Source organism: Podarcis muralis, chromosome 7 (genome assembly GCF_964188315.1).
Source record: "Podarcis muralis chromosome 7, rPodMur119.hap1.1, whole genome shotgun sequence".
In the NCBI taxonomy this organism is placed as follows: Eukaryota; Metazoa; Chordata; class Lepidosauria; order Squamata; family Lacertidae; genus Podarcis; species Podarcis muralis.
Genome location: NC_135661.1, coordinates 81767249 through 81789316, shown reverse-complemented (window position 1 = coordinate 81789316; position 22068 = coordinate 81767249). Strand labels below are relative to the sequence as shown.

The following is a 22068-nucleotide window of genomic DNA, read 5'->3' as shown; positions in this document are numbered from 1 at the left end:
GGCGGATAAAGATGATGGACTATGCTAAATTGGCCAAAATGACAGGAAAATCAGAGGCCAAGAAGACCATAAATTTAACAAAGAATGGGGATTTTTTTAAAAAAAGTTACTTGAAAGAACACTGTGAACAATTGAAAGTATTAGCAGGATTTTGAAAACACTGAAGAGAAAACTATGATAAAAATTTGAGTTTTAGGTAAATAAGGAGAATATGATACGAAGCAGTTTGAAAAGAATATCTAGGGAAACCATGGAGGGAAGTTTGGGGATTATGAGAATCCTATTTGTAAAATGATTGTGATTTATGTATGATGATGAATGTTAAAAGTGAAAATGAATTTAAAAAATGTTAGAGAGAGAGAGAGGGTGGGGTGGGTGGAAGGATGCCAGGACCCTGCCAGAGCCTCGTGCCTCCTTCCCAATGTGGGAATGTTCAGAGTGGCAGGAGAGGATATATTGTTTATTAATATCCTTCCTAACTTGCGCTTATGTAGCAGAGTTACATTCCCCTTTTCATGCACAGCAGATAGCTGGTTGCAGGCTCGTGTGTGCCTCACACTATTATACAATTCAATCTGTCTCAGATTGAATCTTATTCAAAATCAATAAAAGACGTTTACTCACATCAGTTCACAGTTGGATTCCTGAAGGCAAACTTAGTTACAAATACACTGGTACCTCTGGTTGCGAACGGGATCCATTCGGGAGAACGCAACCCACATCTGCGTATGTGCGGGTCGCAATTCGCCGCTTCTGCGCATGCGTGTGACATCATTTTGAGCGTCTGCGCATGCACGAGCAGTGAAACCCAGAAGTCACCCGTTACTTCCGGGTCACCACGGTACGTATCCTGAAAGAACATAACCTGAACCTAACATAACAAGAGGTATGACTGTATGTACATGTGGATCTACCCCATATGGGGGAATAATCCCAGTGCTTCTGCTAGCTGAGAGCTAGCATAGCAGTTCTAGCTAAAAGCTGGTCAAAAAGAGAGAGGTGTGCTGTGTGACTCGTCCTTTTGTTACCTGGACAGGTTAGGTCACACCCACCGTCTATCACATGCAAAAGGAAGGATGCTCCAGCCAGGAGGAACAGGAAGTTTCGACTGGCTGGACCAAACATTCCCTCGCATGTCTTCTCTAGCATTACAAGGAATGTTGTACTTGACTGCCTCTCATGGATCACATCCCACACCCAAAGCCCAGCACCTCACTTGGGGGGCTTTAGGAAGGCAGTGTGAGGGCTGGGCAGGGCCATCAAATGTTGGCCTCACTTTCCCCCGACCCCCTTCCCCATGTGACAAGGCAGTGTGCACACTGTGGGTTCCTTGCCAATGTCTTCTTGCGGGCCACTTGCTATGAAAAGTTGAACCACCCTGGTCTACAGGATCTCAACATCACACATGTGCAGAAATGGGGAAGAAAGACCCAAGGAGTAGCTGGTCCATTTTAGTCATTTGAGAGGACATCCAAATCGTACCCAGGGGGTGTGCACATGCAAGAGACATAGGAACTCTATCAGGAGGAACAGAGCAATGGAAGACAGAGAGAGAAAGGAGGTGGTGAAAGGGATAGAAAGGCCTTATTTTGGTACCAAAACACAAGTCTCAATGGTGGTAGTGACCTCCTCTCTTGCTCCACATCAACCACAAGTCTTGGACGATGAGGAAAAATGCTGGAAAACAAAGAGAGAATTGTGTTGCTATAATTGTTCAAAGGTTGCAGCAAGAACTCAACTCTCGGTTTCAGTCTCCCTCTTTGTACTCTTGCAACCCGCACTGCATCATTGCTGTCGTTTTTTTGAGGCGGGTGCTGCTGAGTTGTATTTGAGCAAATAGTTCAGGGATTGGATTGGCTAGTAAGGGGATAAGAGGAAGTTAATGAAAGAGCTTTGTTTGGATGATTTCCAACCCTTTGGGGGAAACCCAGTGCTGAAAGTTCAGCAGCCAAGTTCCTGTTTCTCTGATCAGAGACTAACTCGGAGCCGGCAGTGGTGCTGGAAGCAGATACTAGGCTAGGAGCAGAGAAAGACCCCAGAGCACGAGCTGTCAAGGGACAGAGAGCCAAATCAATCCTCCAGGAAGTGCACCTACAAGATGGACAGGCCACGCAGATCCCATGGCTGGAAGGTCTCCTGGAAGATGCTGCCCTTAGCAGGTGAGAGATCAGCACCCTGCAATGGGGAGGACTTACTTGGGGGGAGTTGAGGATGCTGGAGGAATTTGGTCTTTTAGCACAGATATGTATCTCTCCCAGCCTGAGTGCTCACTGGAAGGACAGAACGTGAAGCTGAGGCTCCAATACTTTGGCCATCCCCTTAAGAGAAGAGAAGACTCCCTGGAAAAGACCCTGATGTTGGGAAAGATGGAGGGCACATGGAGAAGGGGACAACAGAGGACGAGATGGTTGGACAGTGTTCTCGAAGCTACCAGCATGAGTTTGACCAAACTGCGGGAGGCAGTGGAAGACAGGAGTGCCTGGCATGCCCTGGTCCATGGGGTAACGAAGAGTCGGGCACGACTAAATGACTAAACAACAGTATCTCTCCCACTAATGCAGATGTCGAAACCTAACTCTGCACCCGATTTCATACTTCTCCAAATGTTGTGGTGCAGTTCTCAAGAATTCAAATTAGAGGAAGGTGTTGTTTTGAATGAAAATAACTTTTAAAACATGTATTTATATGCTAGGGACCACCCTGTTACACCCTTGGTTTCCTACTTACTAGGATGCAGACTCCGGACCCCATTTCCAAAGGGGTTGCTGGTAAGAGCACTGGAGGGAAGCAGTTGGAGTTACATGCAGCTGAGCTTGGGGGGTAGGATGGGGATGCTGGAGGAATTTGGTCTTTTAGTTCTAATATAGATCTGCAGCTCTCAGACTAATGCAGAGGTCTAAACCTCACTCACTACCAGATTTCATGCTCCTCCATGTTGTGGTGTCCTTCTCAGGAATTCAAACTAGACCATTGTGTTAATTTGCAAGAAAATGCATTTTAAATATGTACTTAAACTTGCATTGAAATGCAAAATTGGCAAGTCCCACTAAGGGCCGCACCTCTTCACCCTCTGTTTCCTGCCTACTTGGACGCAGAATCAGGCCCCCATTTCCACAGGGGTTTCTGGTAAGTGTTCTGAAAGACTGCAGATGGAGTTACATATAGACCCTCCAGGTGTCCCTGTTTTCCAGATACAGTCTCCGATTTACAGAAGCCAGTTTCTGATTTGAGCCTGGCATATCCTGCTTTTCCTTTGGATGTCCCCATATTCATTGGAGAAATGTTGGAGGGTATGGTTACATGATGACTTTGACAATGCCTCAGACCCTTCTAGACAAGCAGCTCTGGAGGAGGTAGAGAGGTAGTACTTAAGGAGCAGGCTGGATCCCTGGGGGAATTTTTTTAAAAAGAAAAATCGTAGAAGGATTCTTAGTGCCCAGTGAGCACTTTGTGTGAAGAAAGGAATCATTTATTAAAATGAATGTTATTTTTGTTTCAATCAATACCGGCAAGACAGATTGAAATTATTGAAATAAATGGCGAAAAGGTACCTGGCAAGGGAAAAAAGGGAAAAAACCAAGAGTAAAATATAAAATATTGATAGATGAGAAAGAGAGAAGAGGTTTCTCCCTGTCGGATATGAGATTATATTATGAAGCTTCCTGTCTGTGCTGGTTGAAGGAATGGTTGTCACTGAAGAATCCACATATTAAAGACTTGGAATGTCATGATAATACATTTGGCTGGCATGTGTATTTGTGGTATGGTGAAAGCACATAAAGGATTTATAAATCAGATTATTATGTTCATTTGTTAAAAATGAAAAATTATAAAGAAAAGAAAGGAATCATCCTCAGTCCCTGAAGGAGGTAAACACAGACAGATGCCCAGACCTCCTTCACTGGACCCCTTTATGTTAATGTTTGCTTAGCTAGAAACATGGGAGGGTCCTGGAAGGGGAAATGCAAGAGCGCTTCCCCTTTCTTCATGTCTGCCCCGGAAGAAGGCTGAGGCTGAGCTGCCAGGAAAAGAACTGCCTTCTTGCTTGCTCAATAAAGTAAGGGCTACACTTGGTGTTTGCAGGACAGCTCTTGGGCGGAAACACTGTTAGGAACTGGGATATTTAGAGTGTGCCGTGACATTTCAGCAGAGGTTGGAAGCCTTTTTTCTTCTTCTTTAGCAGAACATGTCTTTCGTTTCCTTCTCCACACTGCAGCCTCCGTCCTGAGTTCCTGCTTCCTGTTGACTCGAGCCCAGGAGACAACTGGAATAAGTATCAGAGTTGTTCCAGAAGTGCTGAAAGAAGGAGATAGTGTCACCTTAACACCAGAAGGTCTTGATCTGAAGAATGTTGGCAGCTGCAAATGGTACAGAGGGGCAGTTGAAGAAAGAAACATAATTATTTCATTTTTCAGACCTCCATATAGTGGTCAGATCGGGGGACCTGCCTACACTGGCAGGGAAACTGTGAAGCCAGATTGCTCCCTTTACATCACAGATTTAAAGCCAGATGACTCTGGAATCTATACATTTAAACCAGAAGGTCCTGGGGTTACCAACACAGGGGATACAAACATCACCGTTTCAGGTATGTTAACTTGCTCTCCAGTCATTCTTACTTCTTATGCACCCAAATCTATCTCCTCTGCTGAGCTCTGAGGTGGAGAGTTCTGTGCCTTCCCCCTTGGTGGGGGGGCTCATTAATTTGTCCTAAACACAATTCCTCTGCCCCAAGAATGAGGCCCTACAAAATTATTCATTTTTTCACCAGAAAACTATATCAGAATATGCTAGTCTTGCAACTGCCTTTTTAGCTTTTCAATGGGGAAATGTTTGAGGGGTTTTTTGGGGGGAGGGGGAATTATATTCATTTAAAAGCATTTTTAAACCAATTAATATGCACCAACATATGGTGTTGGAGGAGACTCTTGAGAGTCCCATGGACTGCAAGAAGATCAAACCTATCCATTCTGAAGGAAAACAGCCCTGAGTGCTCACTGGAAGGACAGATCCTGAAGCTGAGGCGCCAATACTTTGGCCACCTCATGAGAAGAGAAGACTCCCTGGAAAAGACCCTGATGCTGGGAAAGATGGAGGGCACAAGGAGAAGGGGACGACAGAGGATGAGATGGTTGGACAGTGTTCTCGAAGCGACCAGCATGAGTTTGACCAAACTGCAGGAGGCAGTGGAAAACAGGAGTGCCTGGCGTGCTCTGGTCCATGGGGTCACGAAGAGTCGGACAAAACTAAACGACTAAACAACAACAACAACACATGTCAGTGGCTCAAAGTGGCTTTCTTTGATGGCTTCTCTTAAAGAGACTATAACCAGATTCAGTGACCATGAGGACACACAAATGATGACTGTCTTTCTGTTTTGTCTGCAGAAATCCTCTCCAACCCGGTCCTGCGGCCGACAGAATCCCTAGTGGCAGAGAACACAACTGTCACCTTACACTGCAACACCTCTGACCACTTTGACGTCTCCATCCTTTGGTTCAAGGATGGTAATCCTGTCCCATCTAATACTGGGCTTTCTGACTGGAACCGAACCCTCATGTTAACTGGCATCGCCAAAGAGGATGAAGGGATCTATATGTGTCAGGCAGTCAACCCTGTCAGTAATGCTACAAGCAACCCCAGTAAGATAACTATGGCATGTGAGTAATCCACTAATAAACCAGGAACACCTTTCCTCCTGACTCTGCTCTCCACGCTAGTGGTTTCTAACTCCCTATCGCTTTATGTGTGGAGGTAGATTACGATGTTTCATCAGAGAAATGTTGACACGTATGGGACAGCTGTTTTCAATGCTCAAAGGGCCTATCGTAACAATAGCTTGTTATGCGGCCCACATAGCTGAGTGTGGGAGAAAAGCTTGGTGGAGCTGGAAGGATCAAAGAATATCGCTAGACTGGGGAAGAAGGAGGTGGGGAGAGGGGGTTGGGTGGTAATATGTAGGGTGTATGTTGGGTTTTGTGCAGCACCAGTGTCTCACATCAGGTGATAAAAAAGACTCTACAACGTGAAAAAAGAGACAATGCATGTTCTTTCATAAACCAAGAAAATCTTTAATAAAAAACATTCAGAAAGAAAGAAAGAAAGAAAGAAAGAAAGAAAGAAAGAAAGAAAGAAAGAAAGAAAGAATCACTAGACTGGGCACTGAGTTTGGGGAAGAACTATTTCTCACCTTTTGGAGAGCAACACCTTGGCTTATTTTCTAGCCAACCTTATGTGAGCCAGGAAGAGCTGCATCCATTTCTGGACATTACATGCTGCTGCCTCTCTGCCCCCAAAGCCGGGTAATTCTAAAATATTGACTTTCCTTCCTTTAGTGCTTTTAGAGGGAGAGATGAGAGGCTAGATTATGGTCAACATTTAATGCAAAATCTTGGATAAAAAGTCCTTTGCTCTTCAGATTCTTCAGATGGTTCTTCTTCTTCCTCTTCTGGTTCTGCTGGAGTCCTCGCTGGGACTGTTATCGGGTCCCTGGCTGTGATATTGGTGCTAGTGGGAACACTGACTTACATCTTTCTCCGTGAGTAAAACCAGAGCTGGCCGTGGACTGCAGGATGCTCTCAACATGGTGCTATCAACTGTGGGATGAGTTTTACTAGTTAGGAGAGGATATATGAATTGCAATTTATACCTCCAGGCAGGGACGCGGGTGGCGCTGTGGGTTAAACCACAGAGCCTAGGGCTTGCCAATCTGAAGGGTGGCAGTTCGAATCCCCGCAACAGGATGAGCTCCCGTTGCTCGGTCCCTGCTCCTGCCAACATAGCAGTTCACAAGCACATCAAAGTGCAAATAGATAAATAGGTACCGCTCCGGCGGGAAGGTAAACAGCGTTTCCGTGCGCTGCTCTGGTTCGCCAGAAGCGGCTTAGTCATGCTGGCCACATGACCCGGAACCTTTACGCCGGCTCCCTCGGCCAATAAAGCGAGATGAGCACTGCAACCCCAGAGTCATCCGCGACTGGACCTAATGGTCAGGGGTCCCTTTACCTTTACCTTACCTCCAGGCACCCACTTGCACAAGCTGAACAGAGTTTAAGATCCCATCCTTAGCAGAAAATTAAAGCATAAGAATTGTGAAGCCTTCTTTGGATAAAGCCCAGCTACAACGTAAGCTGTGTCCCCCTTGCTTACCTTTCTTGACAAAGAATCAGGCAACAGACTTGGAAGTAAGTTTAAAATATGATTTACTTACCTATAGTCATGCATCGGTTCTCTGCAACAGCAGCAGTAAACAAACTATGCAGGTAAAATACTTATATTTACAGTAAAAACAGCCTCAGACATGTGTACGAGCTGGAGCAAGCGGAGCCCTCATTGCTGGTTGAAGGAAGAGGGGTGGGGAGGTGGGGAAATGAAATCACACAGAGCCCTCTCTCCCAAGTACATCTCTATGGTCTGCCTATCAGGAATACAGCTCTGTGGTCTTAACCCCTTCTCATGCCAACTAGCATCGTTAAGTTGAGCTGCTAATCTCCTACTACACCAATGGTCCCAACTCACACACTCTAGTGAAGAGAGGAGAGATGATTCGCTGTATATAGTTTTACTTTATTTCCCTTAGACCAATAGTTTTATAAATTGCAATTTTAATTCTGCAATAAGCTGAAGTGAAATGGGTGAGGTGTTTATTCCCACGTGGGAATTCACCAACACATGAGCTGAACTCCAAGAAGACTTTCTGGGTGACTCTGCTGACTGGAAAAGGAACCCCAAATGATTGGCATAGTGCACTGACATTTAAATGAGTCACCTCCTTTAGGCTGTAAGCTGTTGGGGGACTAGCATGTGTGCCTGTGTAAGAAGAGTTTGGATTTGATATCCCGCTTTATCACTACCCGAAGGAGTCTCAAAGCGGCTAACAATCTCCTTTTCCCTTCCTCCCCCACAACAAACACTCTGTGAGGTGAGTGAGGCTGAGAGACTTCAGAGAAGTGTGACTGGCCCAAGGTCACCCAGCAGCTGCATGCGGAGGAGCGGGGAAGCAAACCCGGTTCACCAGATTACGAGTCCACCACTCTTAACCACTACAGCACACTGGTGTAAGAAACGGTGTCATGGATAGAGTGTCATACTGGGAACCTGGAGACCAGGGTTTGAATCCCCACTTGGCCACAAAGGACCTTGGAACAGTTGTTGCTTCTCAGCCTAACCTACCTCACAGGGTTGTTGTGAGGCTGAAATGCAGAGCAGCAGAACTGTGTGGACCACCCTGAGCTCCTTGGAGAACAGGGTGGGATAGGACGCAATCAATCAATATCAATAACCTTCAGTTCTCCTTCTTGCTAACGACAAGACTCAAACAAATGCTTCTTAAAAAGCATCAAGAAATGGTCTTGCTGCAGTTTGCTTGATGCTACCCTGCTCTCGGGGGTAGATTTGTAAGGTCTGTTGTAGGATATGAGGTCCACATTACGAGTTTATTCCCAGACTTCTCCCTCCTCCAGGTGTCTGTCGTCGAAATGGCAAAACTTCCACCCAGGTTGTATCCACCCCTCAAATATATGAGAACGTTCTTCCAGCTGGACAGGTGAGTGACTCAGGGGGCCTCCAGATGGTCGTTTGGGGTGAGATGGGGCCACCTCAAGCATGGCATCCACCAGCCACCAACAGCATCTAAATGCCATGCCATCTCCACCCCAGACCCCTTTGAGCTGGGTTTCCTCTTTTCAGGGGAAATTCAATAAGTTTTTTTTAAAAAAAAAAAACCCTATTGCCCACAATAGCATGCTGTTTAACATTTATTTTTTACGTCAGTGCTAACTTAGCTGACCTTGAGAGCAGATGAGCGGTTTATTATTATTATTATTAGTGACTGCAGTTGAATTTGGCACCAGGTCTCTGGCCATGTGAAAAAACATGATTTGACCTATTTAGAGTACTAAGTATTGTGGGTTAAGAGGCACCCTCAAGCTTTTCCCGCTTTTGCATGCTGTTTAACATTTATTTTTTGCTTCAGTGCTAACTTAGCTGACCTTGAGAGCAGATGAGCGGTGCCATTTCCATGATCCAGAGGATTTAAACAGCGGAGCACAGAAAGGAATGACAAATTAAGTCACAAAGATGCGAAAGAAAAGTGGGTTTAAAAAACAAAACAAAAAACAGAACTTTTTGTTTTCAGAAAAACACTCCCTGTTTCAGCGTCTGCTAAGGTGCCCCTAAATGTGGGTCTTAAGAAAATGGAACTGGCCAAGTTCAGCTGGCCACAGATTTGAAACTGGCCATAATAATCAAAATAGAATTCTCAGAATTCTGCACTGACACACTGCAAGAACTCGGCATCAGGGCTACAGTAAAGTGCTACCTTCAACATATTTTTGTCGTTGACCCAGGTTCATCCTGAAAATTCCTCCAGCGCTGCCAACACATATGAGGTGAGTCCTTTGTGCTTCAGAATGTTTGGAAATGCCAAATATGACAAAATATCTGTTACAGTGGTGCCTTGGTTCTCAAACGCCTTGGTACTCAAGCAAGTTGGAACCCAAACACTGCAAACCCAGAAGTAAGTGTTCTGGTTTACGAATGTTTTTCGGAAGCCAAATATGCTCCGTTTTGAGTGTTACACTTCTGATTTGAGTGCCACACTTCCGTTTTGAGTGTTATGCTGAGGTCTGTCTGTTTTTACTATTTATTTTGCGTTTTTAATTTTGCGGCTCTTTTGTTTTGTTTTGGTGACTGTGGAACACAGTTCAGCTACTGATTATGTGACTGTAGTGCATTGTTCATTGCTTTCATTTTATGGATCAATGGTCTCGTTAGATAGTAAAATTCATGTTAAATTGTTGTTTAATGGGGTTGTTTGTAAAGTCTGGAATGTCTTAATCCATTTTGCATTACTTACTATGGGAAAGCGTGCCTTTGTTTTGGAACGCTTTGGTTTGGGAACAGACTTTGGTTTGAGAACCAAGGTACCACTGTATTAACAAGAGCCGACCAGCGGCTCTCACACCCAGGGTTACAGACACAACTCAGAAAGCTGGCCTTAAGATGGCCTCGTACATTTTAGGGCCTGATGGGCAATTGTCTTCCTCATGTACCTACCCAACAGAACACAGAAAGTGGCCGAATACCAAGTCACCCCTTTAATCTCTCAAGCCGAGTAAAGCCTACATTGAATGGTAGCTGCTCTCCCAGATTTCAAGCAGGGATTTCTCCCTCCAGAACAGAAATGTATACACCTAGATGGCCAGATGCAAAGGTGTGCAAGTCTCCTGAAGGGTTGTAGAGTCAGGTGGAAATGGGTGTTTCAGCAAATGAAGCTTTTCTCTGCTCACACTGCAAAAGAAGCCCTTCGGGAACTGGACCTGAAATCCTTCCTTCGCGTTAAATTCACAGTGGCATGCCCTGTATTCCTAATTATCCAAATTCCAGGCAGAGGACGCCCAAGTTCCCTGAAAGTATAGACCTTAAGCCTTCAAGATACTTGCTCTGATTTCCTTCTCTTCTTACAAGTTGTGCTGCTTCCAAGAATAAAAAGGGACCCCTGACCATTAAGTCCAGTCGCGGCCGACTCTGGGGTTGCGGCACTCATCTCCCTCATATTGGCCGAGGGAGCCTGCATACAGCTTCCGGGTCATGTGGCCAGCATGACTAAGCCGCTTCTTGCAACCAGAGCAGTGCACGGAAACGCCGTTTACCTTCCCGCCGGAGTGGTATCTATTTATCTACTTGCACTTTGACATGCTTTCGAACTGCTAGGTTGCCAGGAGCAGGGACCGAGCAACGGGAGCTCACCCCGTCACGGGGATTCGAACTTCCGACCTTCTGATTGGCAAGTCCTAGGCTCTGTGGTTTAACCCACAGCGCCACCCGCGTCCCATTCCAAGAATATAAATGTATTCTTACGCTGGCCAGGAAAACAAATGAAAGCAAAGATGGATTTGACTCTGTGGCTTCCACCTGACCATCTCCATTTTCTCTTTAGACCTTGCAGCCCAGAAGCCCTTCCGTCTACGAAGAGATAAAGAGATAAAGACATGGACCCAGCAAGTTCCTCTCCGCTGCTGAGGCCTCTCCTGGGCCCTCAAGCCTCTTCCCTGATCCGATCTCTTCCTTTCAGATGGTGCTGAGTAAATGCAGGGCAGGTCCTTCTGGAAATCCTAGTCCTTGTTCTGAACAAAGGAAGCAGCCTTGGTCCCCAAGGGACTCTCACGCTGGGAAAGACTTGCGGATACTGAGACAGAGACACAAAGGAAACTCCTCCTGGAAGGGCCAGGCAGAAATCCTTGGAATTGCATCTTGTGTGACTAAAGGATTAATGCTGAGGGGGGAAGAAAGAAAAGGGAAATTCCTCATGAAAATTCGCCTGCATTATATATATGTAAATATAATAAATTTAATGTGATATACACATTTTTCCAAATAGTTTTGACAAATGTTCACATTTTCAAGTATCCCCCCCCCCAATAAAATCCATGTTTCCATGATATTTTCACACTATATGCACACACACTACACCCCTGAACACTACTGCTGGAATGAGAAAGTCTTTGTCATACACCTGCAGTTGAGTGATAATAATAAATAATAATAATATTTATACCTCGCCCATCTGGCTGGGTTTCCCCTGCCACTCTGGGTGGCTCCCAACAGAATATTAAAAACATGATAAAACATCAAACATTAAAAACTTCCCTAAACAGGGCTGCCTTCAGATATCTTCTAAAAGTCAGATAGTTGTTTATTTCCTTGACACCTGATGAGAGGGCATTCTACGGGGCGGGTGCCGCTACCAAGAAGGTCCTCTGCCTGGTCACCTGTAAAAATAATGTCTGTCTGCTCTCATGTGGGAGGGAGTTCCACAGGCTCGGGCCTAGGTCACCAAAGGTATGGCTTCTAGTAGTTGTGTTGGACATTTTCCATATCTGCTATTGGGTCCCCGGAGCACAGATTCACCAACCTTGCAGGATTCAACAGGATTTATTTGAAATGCATATGCAGGACAAAGGCACAGCGCGATAAGCTCGCAATCTGCACAATCTGCAGGGTGCGCCCACTTTTTATACATTTGCAGAATACAATACCACCTGATTTCTTGTAAAACCACCTGATATCTGGGAAATCGAAAGTTATAGCAACTTCCTATGTCCTTACATAGGCTTGCCCCGCCCCCTCCTTCCTGCAATGGCCCCACCAGCCCCACCACGCCACGGCAGTGTGCATTCCTGACTCTGCTTATCTCTTTACAACCTTGAATAATAAACATTTGAGCCTGTTCCGTCAATGCCAGCCTTGTTCACCTGACGGACCTCTCCTTTCTCAGAAAGGCCGTTTGCAGGGGGGGGGCAGGTTCTTATGGCCCTACAGTTGCGAGCTTTGGTGGACCACAGACAGAGACTCCCTTGGATATCTCCATGCTTGAGCAGGGATATAAGGGGTTTGGCGGTCCTTGAGATTGTAAGGAAACCTCTGAGCCATTTAGTACAATCAAGCTGCGAAAGAAAGAAAGCTACCCTTGTGTTGCTGGAATGTAGCCTCTCACTGCATCCACCACCCCACCCCCCATCCCCACTGACGTGTGTGTCCCAGAAGCTTGTCCGTGAGGCAATGCACCCCTCTGCCCGAAAACATTACCCCACACCGGATCTGATTGACACTTTCCCTTCCTCTAATGTGAGAAAACCTCTCCTCTCCTGAAGCTGCCTCATTTGCTGTGTAGTTCCTCCCCAGCAGCAGCCTTCCTTCCTTCCTTCCTTCCCCATTCGTCTTTGCAGAACCGCAGCTTTTACACTCCTCTCTGGGCAAGAAAGCAGAGTTGTCCCACCCAGCCTCCTGTCTCATTGGGGTGAAGGGTCCAGCCAAGAACAGCGAGTGACCTGGGGGTCACTGGCGGCTGAGTTGGAAGCAGGAGCGGCCGGAGGAACCCAGGAAGTCCCACAATGGGGAGGAGGCAGGAGCGTCATCGGAGCCTAGCAGGTGAGGCAAACAGGGGTGTCAGAGAAAGCCTAGGCATTTGGCAAGGTGCTGAAAAGGAAGCGCAACAGGTCTCCCTTTTTCTTTGTGGCTGCATTCCCTGTGGCTGTGTCCATTTGTATAAGAGAGAGGAGGGAAGAAGGAGTGGGAGCAGACCCCTTTGACAACATCCCTTCCCATGGATCCTCAACAACAACAACAACAACAATAACAGCAACAAGTGGTTTCTTTTAAAATTGTAGACCAATGCAGAAAGAAGGAAGTTTGCAAGCATGCAGTTGAACACACACAAAAGCAACATAGAAACAGATGTACGGTGTATTCCCACGCATGTTGACTCAGAAGAAAGCCCTGTTTAGTTTAATGGAATTTACGTACTTCCATGTAGGGGTCAGTTTTGATTTTCTCCCTATCCCGTTTTTCCAATCTCAAACTCAGTTCTCCGCACTTTGAAGCAATTTGTGATTTTATTTTTAAATGCTCGTTGAAATTGTTCCGCAAATTAGTGGGCATTTCTCTGAATAAACATGCTTTTGTGTGCAGTTTTGACTAACGCACACTTTTCGGAAGCAAGTTCTTCTAATGTAATGCACTTTTGTATATTATGTTCCTCTAAGAACATATTTCACATTTATGTGAATTTTCTCCGCAATATTCAACTTGGTAGGGGAACCACATCATAAAATTCAGTAAAGTGAGAATTTGGAAGGATGTCTTTATTTTCATTATTGTACTGTTTTGGGACATGCAAATCTGAGAGACTGATTTCCATGTGAACTGAATCAAATTTCATGACTATTGGCAGCAGCATATATACCATATTTTTTGCTCTATAAGACTCACTTTTTCCTTCCTAAAAAGTTAGGGGAAATGTGTGTGTGTCTTATGGAGCGAATGCAGGCTGCACAGCTATCCCAGAAGCCAGAACAGCAAGAGGGATTGCTGCTTTCACTGCGCAGCGATCCCTCTTGCTGTTCTGGCTTCTGGGATTCAGAATATTGTTTTTCTTGTTTTCCTCCTCCAAAAACTAGGTGCGTCTTGTGGTCTGGTGCGTCTTATAGAGCGAAAAATACGGTATATATTTTTGCCTAGTACAGGTGTTTTTGTTTTCTTCTCCACAACACAGCCTCCATCCTGAGTTCTTGTTTCCTGCTGACTCAAGCCCAGGGCAAGACCGGAATACACATCACAGTTGACCCAAATTTGCTGAGAGAAGGACAGAGTGTCACCTTAACACCAGGAAGTGTTGATCTGAAGCAATACCGCAGCTGCACCTGGTTTCGAGGGACACTTGAAAACAAAAATCGTATATTTACCTATGCCAGAGCTCCATTTGAGGATCGGCTAAATGGACCTGCCTTCACAGGGAGGGAGACTGTAGACCCATTTTTCTCCCTTCGCATCACACTTTTAAGGCTAAATGACTCGGGAATGTATACATTGGCAGTGGGTTTACCTGTGATACACAAAACAGGGAATGCAAACCTAACTGTCTTAGGTATGAATCTCGCTTCCTTTCCCATCTTTAAGAGGTGAACTTGATGCCTTTAGAAGTAACCTGCTTTTATCCCTCCAAAGTTGTGTCCTCGGTTCAGTTCCTGGCTAGAATTATGATTATTATATCCTCCAATGAACTTGCCCCCAGCACATCTACCGCCCTAGGGAAGCCCAGGCACAACTGCTGAGTTCAGTAATCACAAGCAAATAATGAAGGTTTGGAAAATAAGTTTTCCTTTAGGTTCCAGCTGTGGGATGGTTCTTTTCGGCTTTTAGTTTCCCAGCACAATGTGATAGCTAGTCTGAAAGCTCTCTTTTCAACTCCATAGAATGGGCCTTTTGCTCAAAGGGGAGGTCTCTTTCCCTTCCTTTTTCCTCTCCTTTACCATAATCTCAGTTTTCAGGTCAATTATTTATTTATTTATTTATTTATTTATTTATTTATACATACCCCACCCATCTGGCTGGGCTTCCCCAGCCACTCTAGGCGGCTTTCAAAAAAATATTAAAATACTGTAATACATCAAACATTAAAAGCTTCCCTAAACAGGTCTACCTTCCTGTTAACTCAATGTTGCAGGAAATGTTATAGCACAGGGGTCAGCAAATTTTTTCAGCAGGGGGCCGGTCCACTGTCCCTCAGACCTTGTGGGGGGCCGGACTATTTTTTTTGGGGGGGGTGAACAAATTCCTATGCCCCACAAATAACCCAGAGATGCATTTTAAATAAATGGACACATTCTACTCATGCAAAAACACATTGATTCCTGGATTGTCCGCTGGCCAGATTTAGAACACGATTGGGCCGGATCCGGCCCTCGGGCCTTAGTTTGCCTACCCGTGTTATAGCTGAACAGAAGAGCCAGCAAGGCTGGAGGGAGGAGCTGCTGGGATTCTCGACTTTCTCTTGTCTGATGTTGACTTCCTGATTCCTCTCCTGGAACACATGAAAGCCTTTTGTTGTTTGCCTTGTCTAGCGCTAGGGAAAGCACAATATCTGCCTCAGGCGTCAGATTTTGGTGGCTATTGAAGATGGCCAGGGTATAAATATTTATTATTATTATTATTATTATTATTATTATTATTTATTAGCAGCAGATTATTGGATTATTAGAAATTACGGTAATTATTTTAAATAGGATTGGGAGCTCTGCTTGTGTTCCCCATCTTAGCCTTAGCTTCTCCTACTTCCGGTTCTGCTGGAGCCCTCGCTGGGACCATTATCGGATCTCTGGCTGCGATATTGGTGCTGACGGGAACCCTGACTTACGTCTTCCTCCGTGAGTAACACCAGCACTGGCTCCATGGTTCAGACCCTCCAAGTGTCCCTATTTTCCGGGACGTCCCTGATTTAGAGAAGACATCCCGATTTCTGATATGATCCCAGAATGCCCCACTTTTCCTTAAAGGTAAAGGTAAAGGTACCCCTGCCCGTACGGGCCAGTCTTGACAGACTCTAGGGTTGTGTGCCCATCTCACTTAAGAGGCCGGGGGCCAGCGCTGTCCGCAGACACTTCCGGATCACGTGGCCAGCGTGACAAGCTGCATCTGGCGAGCCAGCGCAGCACACGGAACGCCGTTTACCTTCCCGCCAGTAAGCGGTCCCTATTTATCTACTTGCACCCGGGGGTGCTTTCGAACTGCTAGGTTGGCAGGCACTGGGACCGAGCAACGGGAGCGCACCCCGCCGCGGGGATTCGAACCGCCAACCTTTCGATCGGCAAGCCCTAGGCGCTGAGGCTTTTACCCACAGCGCCACCCGCGTCCCCCACTTTTCCTTAGGACGTCTCTATTTTCATCGGAGAAATATTGGAGGGTGTGGAGTTATGCGACCCCCGAGCCAAGGAGATAAGTAACTATACAACTTTTAGAAGACACCTCAAGGCAGTCCTGTATAGGGATGGTGTTGTTTTTTTTTTTTTTAAAGTTTTATGGGCAGCATATAAATAATAAATAAATTGGAGAAATGTTGGAGGATGTGGACTAGTTTGTCCCTATTTTCATCAGAGAAATGTTGGAGGGTATAGAGTTATCTGACCCCCCGAGCCATCTGAAGGCAATCCTGTATAGGAAAGGGTTTTTTATGTTTAATGTTTTATTATGGGTTTTTTTATATATGTTGGAAGCTGCCCAGAGTGGCTGGGGCAACCCAGTAAGATGGGTGGGGTATAAATAGTAAAATTACCATTATGGAAATGGATGTTCCTATTTTCAATGGACAAATGTTGAAGGGTATGCATAGTTCAAGGGATGCAGGTGGTGCTGTGGGTTAAACCACAGAGCCTAGGACTTGCCGATCAGAAGGTTGGCAGTTTGAATCCCCATGACGGGGTGAGCTCCCGTTTCTTGGTCCCTGTTCCTGCCAACCTAGCAGTTCGAAAGCACGTCAAAGTGCAAGTAGATAAATAGGGAAGGTAAATTGCATTTGCGTGCGCAGCTCTGGTTTGCCAGAAGCGGCTTAGTCATGCTGGCCACGTGACCCGGAAGCTGTACGCCGGCTCCCTCGGCCAATACAGCAAAATGAGCGCCGCAACCCCAGAGTCGGTCATGACTGGACCCAATGCTCAGGGGTCCCGTTACCGTATGCATAGCTCAGGGTCCCTCTTCATTGAGCTGCTGGTGGCCTCCACACACACACACACACACACACACACACACACACACACACCAACCATTGGGGCCACACAGACAAGCTTGGCTCCCATTCAAAAGCCACAGCGCACCCACACACTGCTGAAACAGCTGCCTGAGAGACTAAAGGGAAGTGGCAGCACAGCTGGGTTTGGCCTAAGGAAGACCCTTCTGAGCCCCTGGGGTCCTCAGCCAGTCCATCATCTGGCAACAGGCCGAACCACTAGAACCTTCCAGACTGTTTTGGTGCTTTTCCTGCTATGGGGCAGGAAGCAGATGAGGAACCCAGGTTGCTTCCACTCTGTGGAATTATTATTGTTATAAATGGTATTATTATTATTATTATTATTATTATTATTATTATTATTATTATTAATTGTTGTTATTATTATTATTATTATTATTATTATTATTATTATTATTATTATTTATACACCGCCCATCTGGCTGGGTTTCCCCAGCCACTCTGGGCGGTTATCAACAGAATATTAAAAACGCGATAAAATATCAAACATTAAAAAGGCTGCCTTCAGATGTCTTCTAAAAGTCAGATAGTTGTTTATTTCCTTGACATCTGATGGGAGGACGTTCCACAGGGCGGGTGCCACTACCGAGAAGGCCCTCTGCCTGGTTCTCTGTAACCTCACTTCTCGTAGTGAGGGAACCGCCAGATGGTCCTCGGCGCTGGACCTCAGTGTCCGGGCTGCATTTCATTCAAACACACCTCTTGCATTGCTTATTCAGTTACTGGGGGGTTGTTGTTTTCAGAACTCAGAAAATTCAACTTTTTAAAAAAAAAACCTTAGTGGAATAGCTGGACAGTTTCGCCAGGTATAGAGGCCTTAATGCCCTGCTATTCTGGCCAATCGTGGTCCATATAACAACTTCCTAAATTATCCTAAACACTTCTATGTCCTCTCCATTAGTTTGACCCACTTCTTTCCAATAGCATTGCCCTATTGTTGTTGTTGTTGTTATATATCACCCTTCATCCAAAGATCACGGGGTGGTTTACAATATGCAAGACGCATAAGAATACAGAAAACTGAGTAAGGGAATCATTTTGCTGAATATTGCTTGATGTTACACTGCTGTTGCAGGCCGATCCTGTTCCATGTTAAGACTTTATTCCTGGACTTTCCTGCCTACAGGTGTCCGTCATAGGAAAGACAAAACTTCTACCACAACCTCTGCGGCCACACCCACCCCTCAAATATATGAGAATGTTCTTCCACCAGGACAGAGAAAGCCTGAGGTAAGTGACTTGGGGTGGGTATTTGTCATGAGATAAATACTCAAGCATGTACAGTGGTGCCTCGCAAGACGAAATTAATCCGTTCCGCGAGTCTCTTCGTCTTGCGGTTTTTTCCTCTTGCGAAGCACGGCTATTAGCGGCTTAGCGGCTATTAACGGCTTAGCGGCTTAGCGCCTTTAAGAAAAAGGAAACAAACTCGCAAGAACTCGCAAGACGTTTCGTCTTGCGAAGCAAGCCCATAGGGAAATTCGTCTTGCGGAACGGAAAACCCTTTCGTCTAGCGAGTTTTTCGTCTTGCGAGGCATTCGTCTTGCGGGGCACCACTGTAGTTATTTCAGAGCGCCCATTGACATAGAAATGCAAGCCCATATCCCCCCCTCCCCAATTTCATCTGAATTTACCCTTTCAGGCGGCAGGGAGGGGGATGCGCCCGATGAAATTCAGACACGTGGTTTATATACTTATGTATGTGTTTGCCTTGTAAATTTATGAAGATTTAATTCATATATTCAAGACCTCAAATTCTTATAACAGCCCCTTCCAACTCTACAATTTTGTGACTGGTGAATGATCTTTGCCATCTTTTTCTCTTTGTTGCAGATTGAGCCTGAAAGCTCCTCTGAGGCTGCCAATGTATATCTGGTGAGTGGAAATCCCTTGCGCTTCAAATGTCAAATATGTTCCAAATATCTGTTGTTGGCAGGAGCCCCTTGGCAGCTATCACACTTCATCAATGCAGCGGCATCTACATGGGCTTGCAGTTTATTTGCATTCCATGCAGGGCCGTGTTACCCATAGGCGCTAGGGGTGCGGGGCACCCGGGCCCCATCTCTCAGGGGCGCCAGGCTGAGAGTCCGGGGCTGAGATTTGGAGTCTGGATTGGGAAGAGCCGACAGACGCCGCCAAGTGGAGCAGAGCCTATTAGAGCACCACAGCTCTTCTGCTGCAGGCGAGCGAGGCACTGAGGCAGCTGCCAGCTCCACCCTCCTGCGAGCCTGGGATTGGCAGGCTGTCGAGAGGCCCACCCAGTGCACACTTGTGCTGGTCCCGGGGGGCTAACCGAGAGGCGAGGTCCAAGTCCAGTCCAAGGTCAATGGTGCAGTATGGAGGCTGTCCGTCAAAGCTGTAGCTGGGTCCAAGGCGGGGAGTTGGGTGGGGTCAGGAACTCTGGCAGAAGAGCAGGACAGGGTTCAGGCAGGAACAGGCTACCAACAACATTGCTCCCACAACCTGGGACTGGGGCTGACTGACTTTTATCTGCCCCGAGGCATAGGGTGGCCCCGGTCCACAGGTGACTCGCCTCTCCTGGCCTGGAGGCAAGCACTCCTCCTGCGGGAACTTAGTTCCCTCCGCCTCTCTGCCCTGAGCCTCTGCAGCTCAGGAGAGGCTGGAGGGTTACCGGACCCAGAGGCAACCTCAGCTTCCTCTGACGGGGCTGAGAGTGGAGCACCTGCAGGCAATGGGTCCTCCATCACCCCAGGAGCCAGAGCAGACTCAGCTGGTGCCTGCACCTGAGGATCCAGCACAGGTGAGGACCCTTCAGGCTCAGGCCCCAGCCCCGGCTCAGCTGGTTCTGGAGGCGGGGACTCCTGTGCAGGCTGGGATTCCTCAGGTTCAGCCTCTGAGCCTGAAGCCCAGGCCGTCACAACGCTGCTCACATGATGTCCCCGGCTTCGCTCAGCTGCCTCGGACTCGACTGTTGTTGTGCTGGGCTCTGCTTGCCCGCCCCTCCAGGTGCCCACCCCTTGCTCTGCTGCTGCTACTGCTGCCGCCTCAGGCTCCTCCATTGCTGCTGAGGCGGCTGGCCAACTCTGCTGTGCGCGCCTCACCGGCCCACCCTAAAAACAACTTTGGGGTTCCCCCCCTAAAAAAGGTCGACAACTCTGGGCAACCTGGGGGGGGGGCACCGGGCGGATCTTTCCACTCCAGCACCACATATGCTTAAGACGGCCCTGATTCCATTCAAATGAGACACAGTAAAAGGGCTTATACCAGTCACCCCCAAACTCGGCCCTCCAGATGTTTTGGGACTACAACTCCCATCATCCCTGACCACTGGTCCTGTTAGCTAGGGATGATGGGAGTTGTAGTCCCAAAACATCTGGAGGGCCGAGTTTGGGGGTGACTGGCTTATACACATCCACCTTTGGCTCTGTGCATCGCCGTTTGCTCCAATTCGATGGTTAGAAGCAAGTTTTTGTGGGGATACTGGCGAGGCAAAAGAAAAATATAACAACTTTGTTGTTTGTTGCTACTGGACCTGGTAAGTCCAGCCAGTGTGCCTAGAATTGTGGTGCAAAGGTGAGAATGGATGAGCCCTACCTCATGCAGAATGAAGGTAATTTGCAACTGAAAATGTGTCTGTGGCTTCCACCTGAGCCATCTCCATTTTCTCTTTAGGACTTGCAGCCCACAACCCGGTCTGTCTACGAAGAGATAAAGAGATAACAGATGGGCCCTGCAACCTTCTCTCCACTGCTGAGGCCTCTCTGGGGCCGCCAAGCCTCTTTCCCTTTCAAATTTCTACCTTTCAGCTGCTGCCAAGTGATTGTCGGGACCAGGACATTTTCTCTTCAGGGCTTAATCCTTCTGGAAATCCTAGTCCTTGTTCTGAACACAGGAGCCAGCCTTGGTTCCTGAGGGTCTTTCGTGCTGCATGATGGGAACAACTTGCAGATACTGAGACAGAGACGCGAGGGAACCTCTCCCTGGAAAAGGCCAGACCGAAATGGAATCACACCTTACATGTCTAAAGGATTGGTGCTGAGGGGGAAGAAAGGAAGCGGGCAAATCCTCATTAAAACCCACCAGCATCTTTCTCCTACTGGACACATTTTTGTACGCCATTTTGAAGGATGTTCTAAATCTTGCAAGCAATTTCTCTTAATATGATGCATGGTTTCCTGAGATTTCCATGGATCAATTCTTTTCAATGCACACTTTCACCTAATATATGCATTCTGGCACTCATAGCTCGGTCATTTCAAAGTTTGGATAAGTGAAAATTTAGAAGCATGGCTGCAGTTCAGTTCTCATGATCCAGAAAGAGACCTCATTCCATACTCTCCAACATTTCTCCGATGAAAATAGCGACGTCCCATTCCATAATTATAATTTTACTATTTATACCCCACACATCTTATTCGGTTGCCCCAGCCACTCTGGGCAGTTTCCAACATATATAAAAACATAATAAATCATTAAACACTAAAAAAAAACCTTCCTTATACAGGATTGCCTTCAGACAGCCCGGGGGTCAGATAACTCCAACATTTCCCCAATGAAAATAGGGATGTCCTAAGGAAAAGTGGGACATTCAGGGATCAAATCAGAAACCGGGACGTCTTCTCTAAATCTGGGACACTCCTGGAAAATAGGGACACTTGGAGGAGGGTCTGTTATTCTTGAGAAGAAGTCTCTCCTCTTGTGAGGGTCACTCATCTGCTGCCTGGTTCCCCCCGGCAGGTTCCGGACAAGAATGACCTCCTTCCTCATTCCTCTTTGCTATCCATCAACTGCAGAACCATATCTCTAGCACAGGGGTAGGCAAGCTAAGGCCCATGGGCCACAAGCAGCCCACAGGGGTCGTTTAAAAGGCCCACGAGCCGCCCCCGAACCGAGCTGCTCGCTCGGCAAGTCCCCATGTGCTGCACTAAACCAGCGCAGTGTGGAGCAGGGACTCACTTCTGTAGCGCCGAAAATTGCATCTGCGCATGTGCATGTTGACATTTCCATTCCACCTTAAGGAGCAGACGTGT

At 46.7% G+C, this 22068-nt stretch overlaps 3 protein-coding genes across 5 annotated transcripts in view; all 3 read left to right on the top strand.

Annotated features, from left to right (window-relative positions):
* The window catches only part of LOC114603344 (hemicentin-1-like), a 136442-nt gene that overhangs the window by 9397 nt on the left and 104977 nt on the right, over window positions 1-22068 (top strand). The gene's annotated exons all lie outside the window — the stretch shown is intronic.
* On the top strand, window positions 1873-11363 carry LOC144328496 (cell adhesion molecule CEACAM21-like). Its single transcript, XM_077932228.1, has 7 exons — window positions 1873-2159; window positions 4217-4588; window positions 5388-5660; window positions 6419-6538; window positions 8463-8545; window positions 9348-9389; window positions 10940-11363. Exons 1-7 carry the CDS (start codon window positions 2099-2101, stop codon window positions 10985-10987), a joined length of 999 nt encoding a protein of 332 aa, XP_077788354.1. The 5' UTR covers window positions 1873-2098; the 3' UTR covers window positions 10988-11363.
* On the top strand, window positions 12527-21276 carry LOC114603347 (uncharacterized). Of its 2 annotated transcripts, XM_077932230.1 has the most exons (6): window positions 12527-12930; window positions 14054-14425; window positions 15597-15704; window positions 18207-18310; window positions 18911-18952; window positions 20711-21276. In XM_077932230.1, exons 1-6 carry the CDS (start codon window positions 12894-12896, stop codon window positions 20756-20758), a joined length of 711 nt encoding a protein of 236 aa, XP_077788356.1. In that variant the 5' UTR covers window positions 12527-12893; the 3' UTR covers window positions 20759-21276. The 2 variants fall into 2 exon arrangements, with proteins under 2 accessions (XP_077788356.1, XP_077788357.1); XM_077932231.1 differs by lacking the exon at window positions 14054-14425.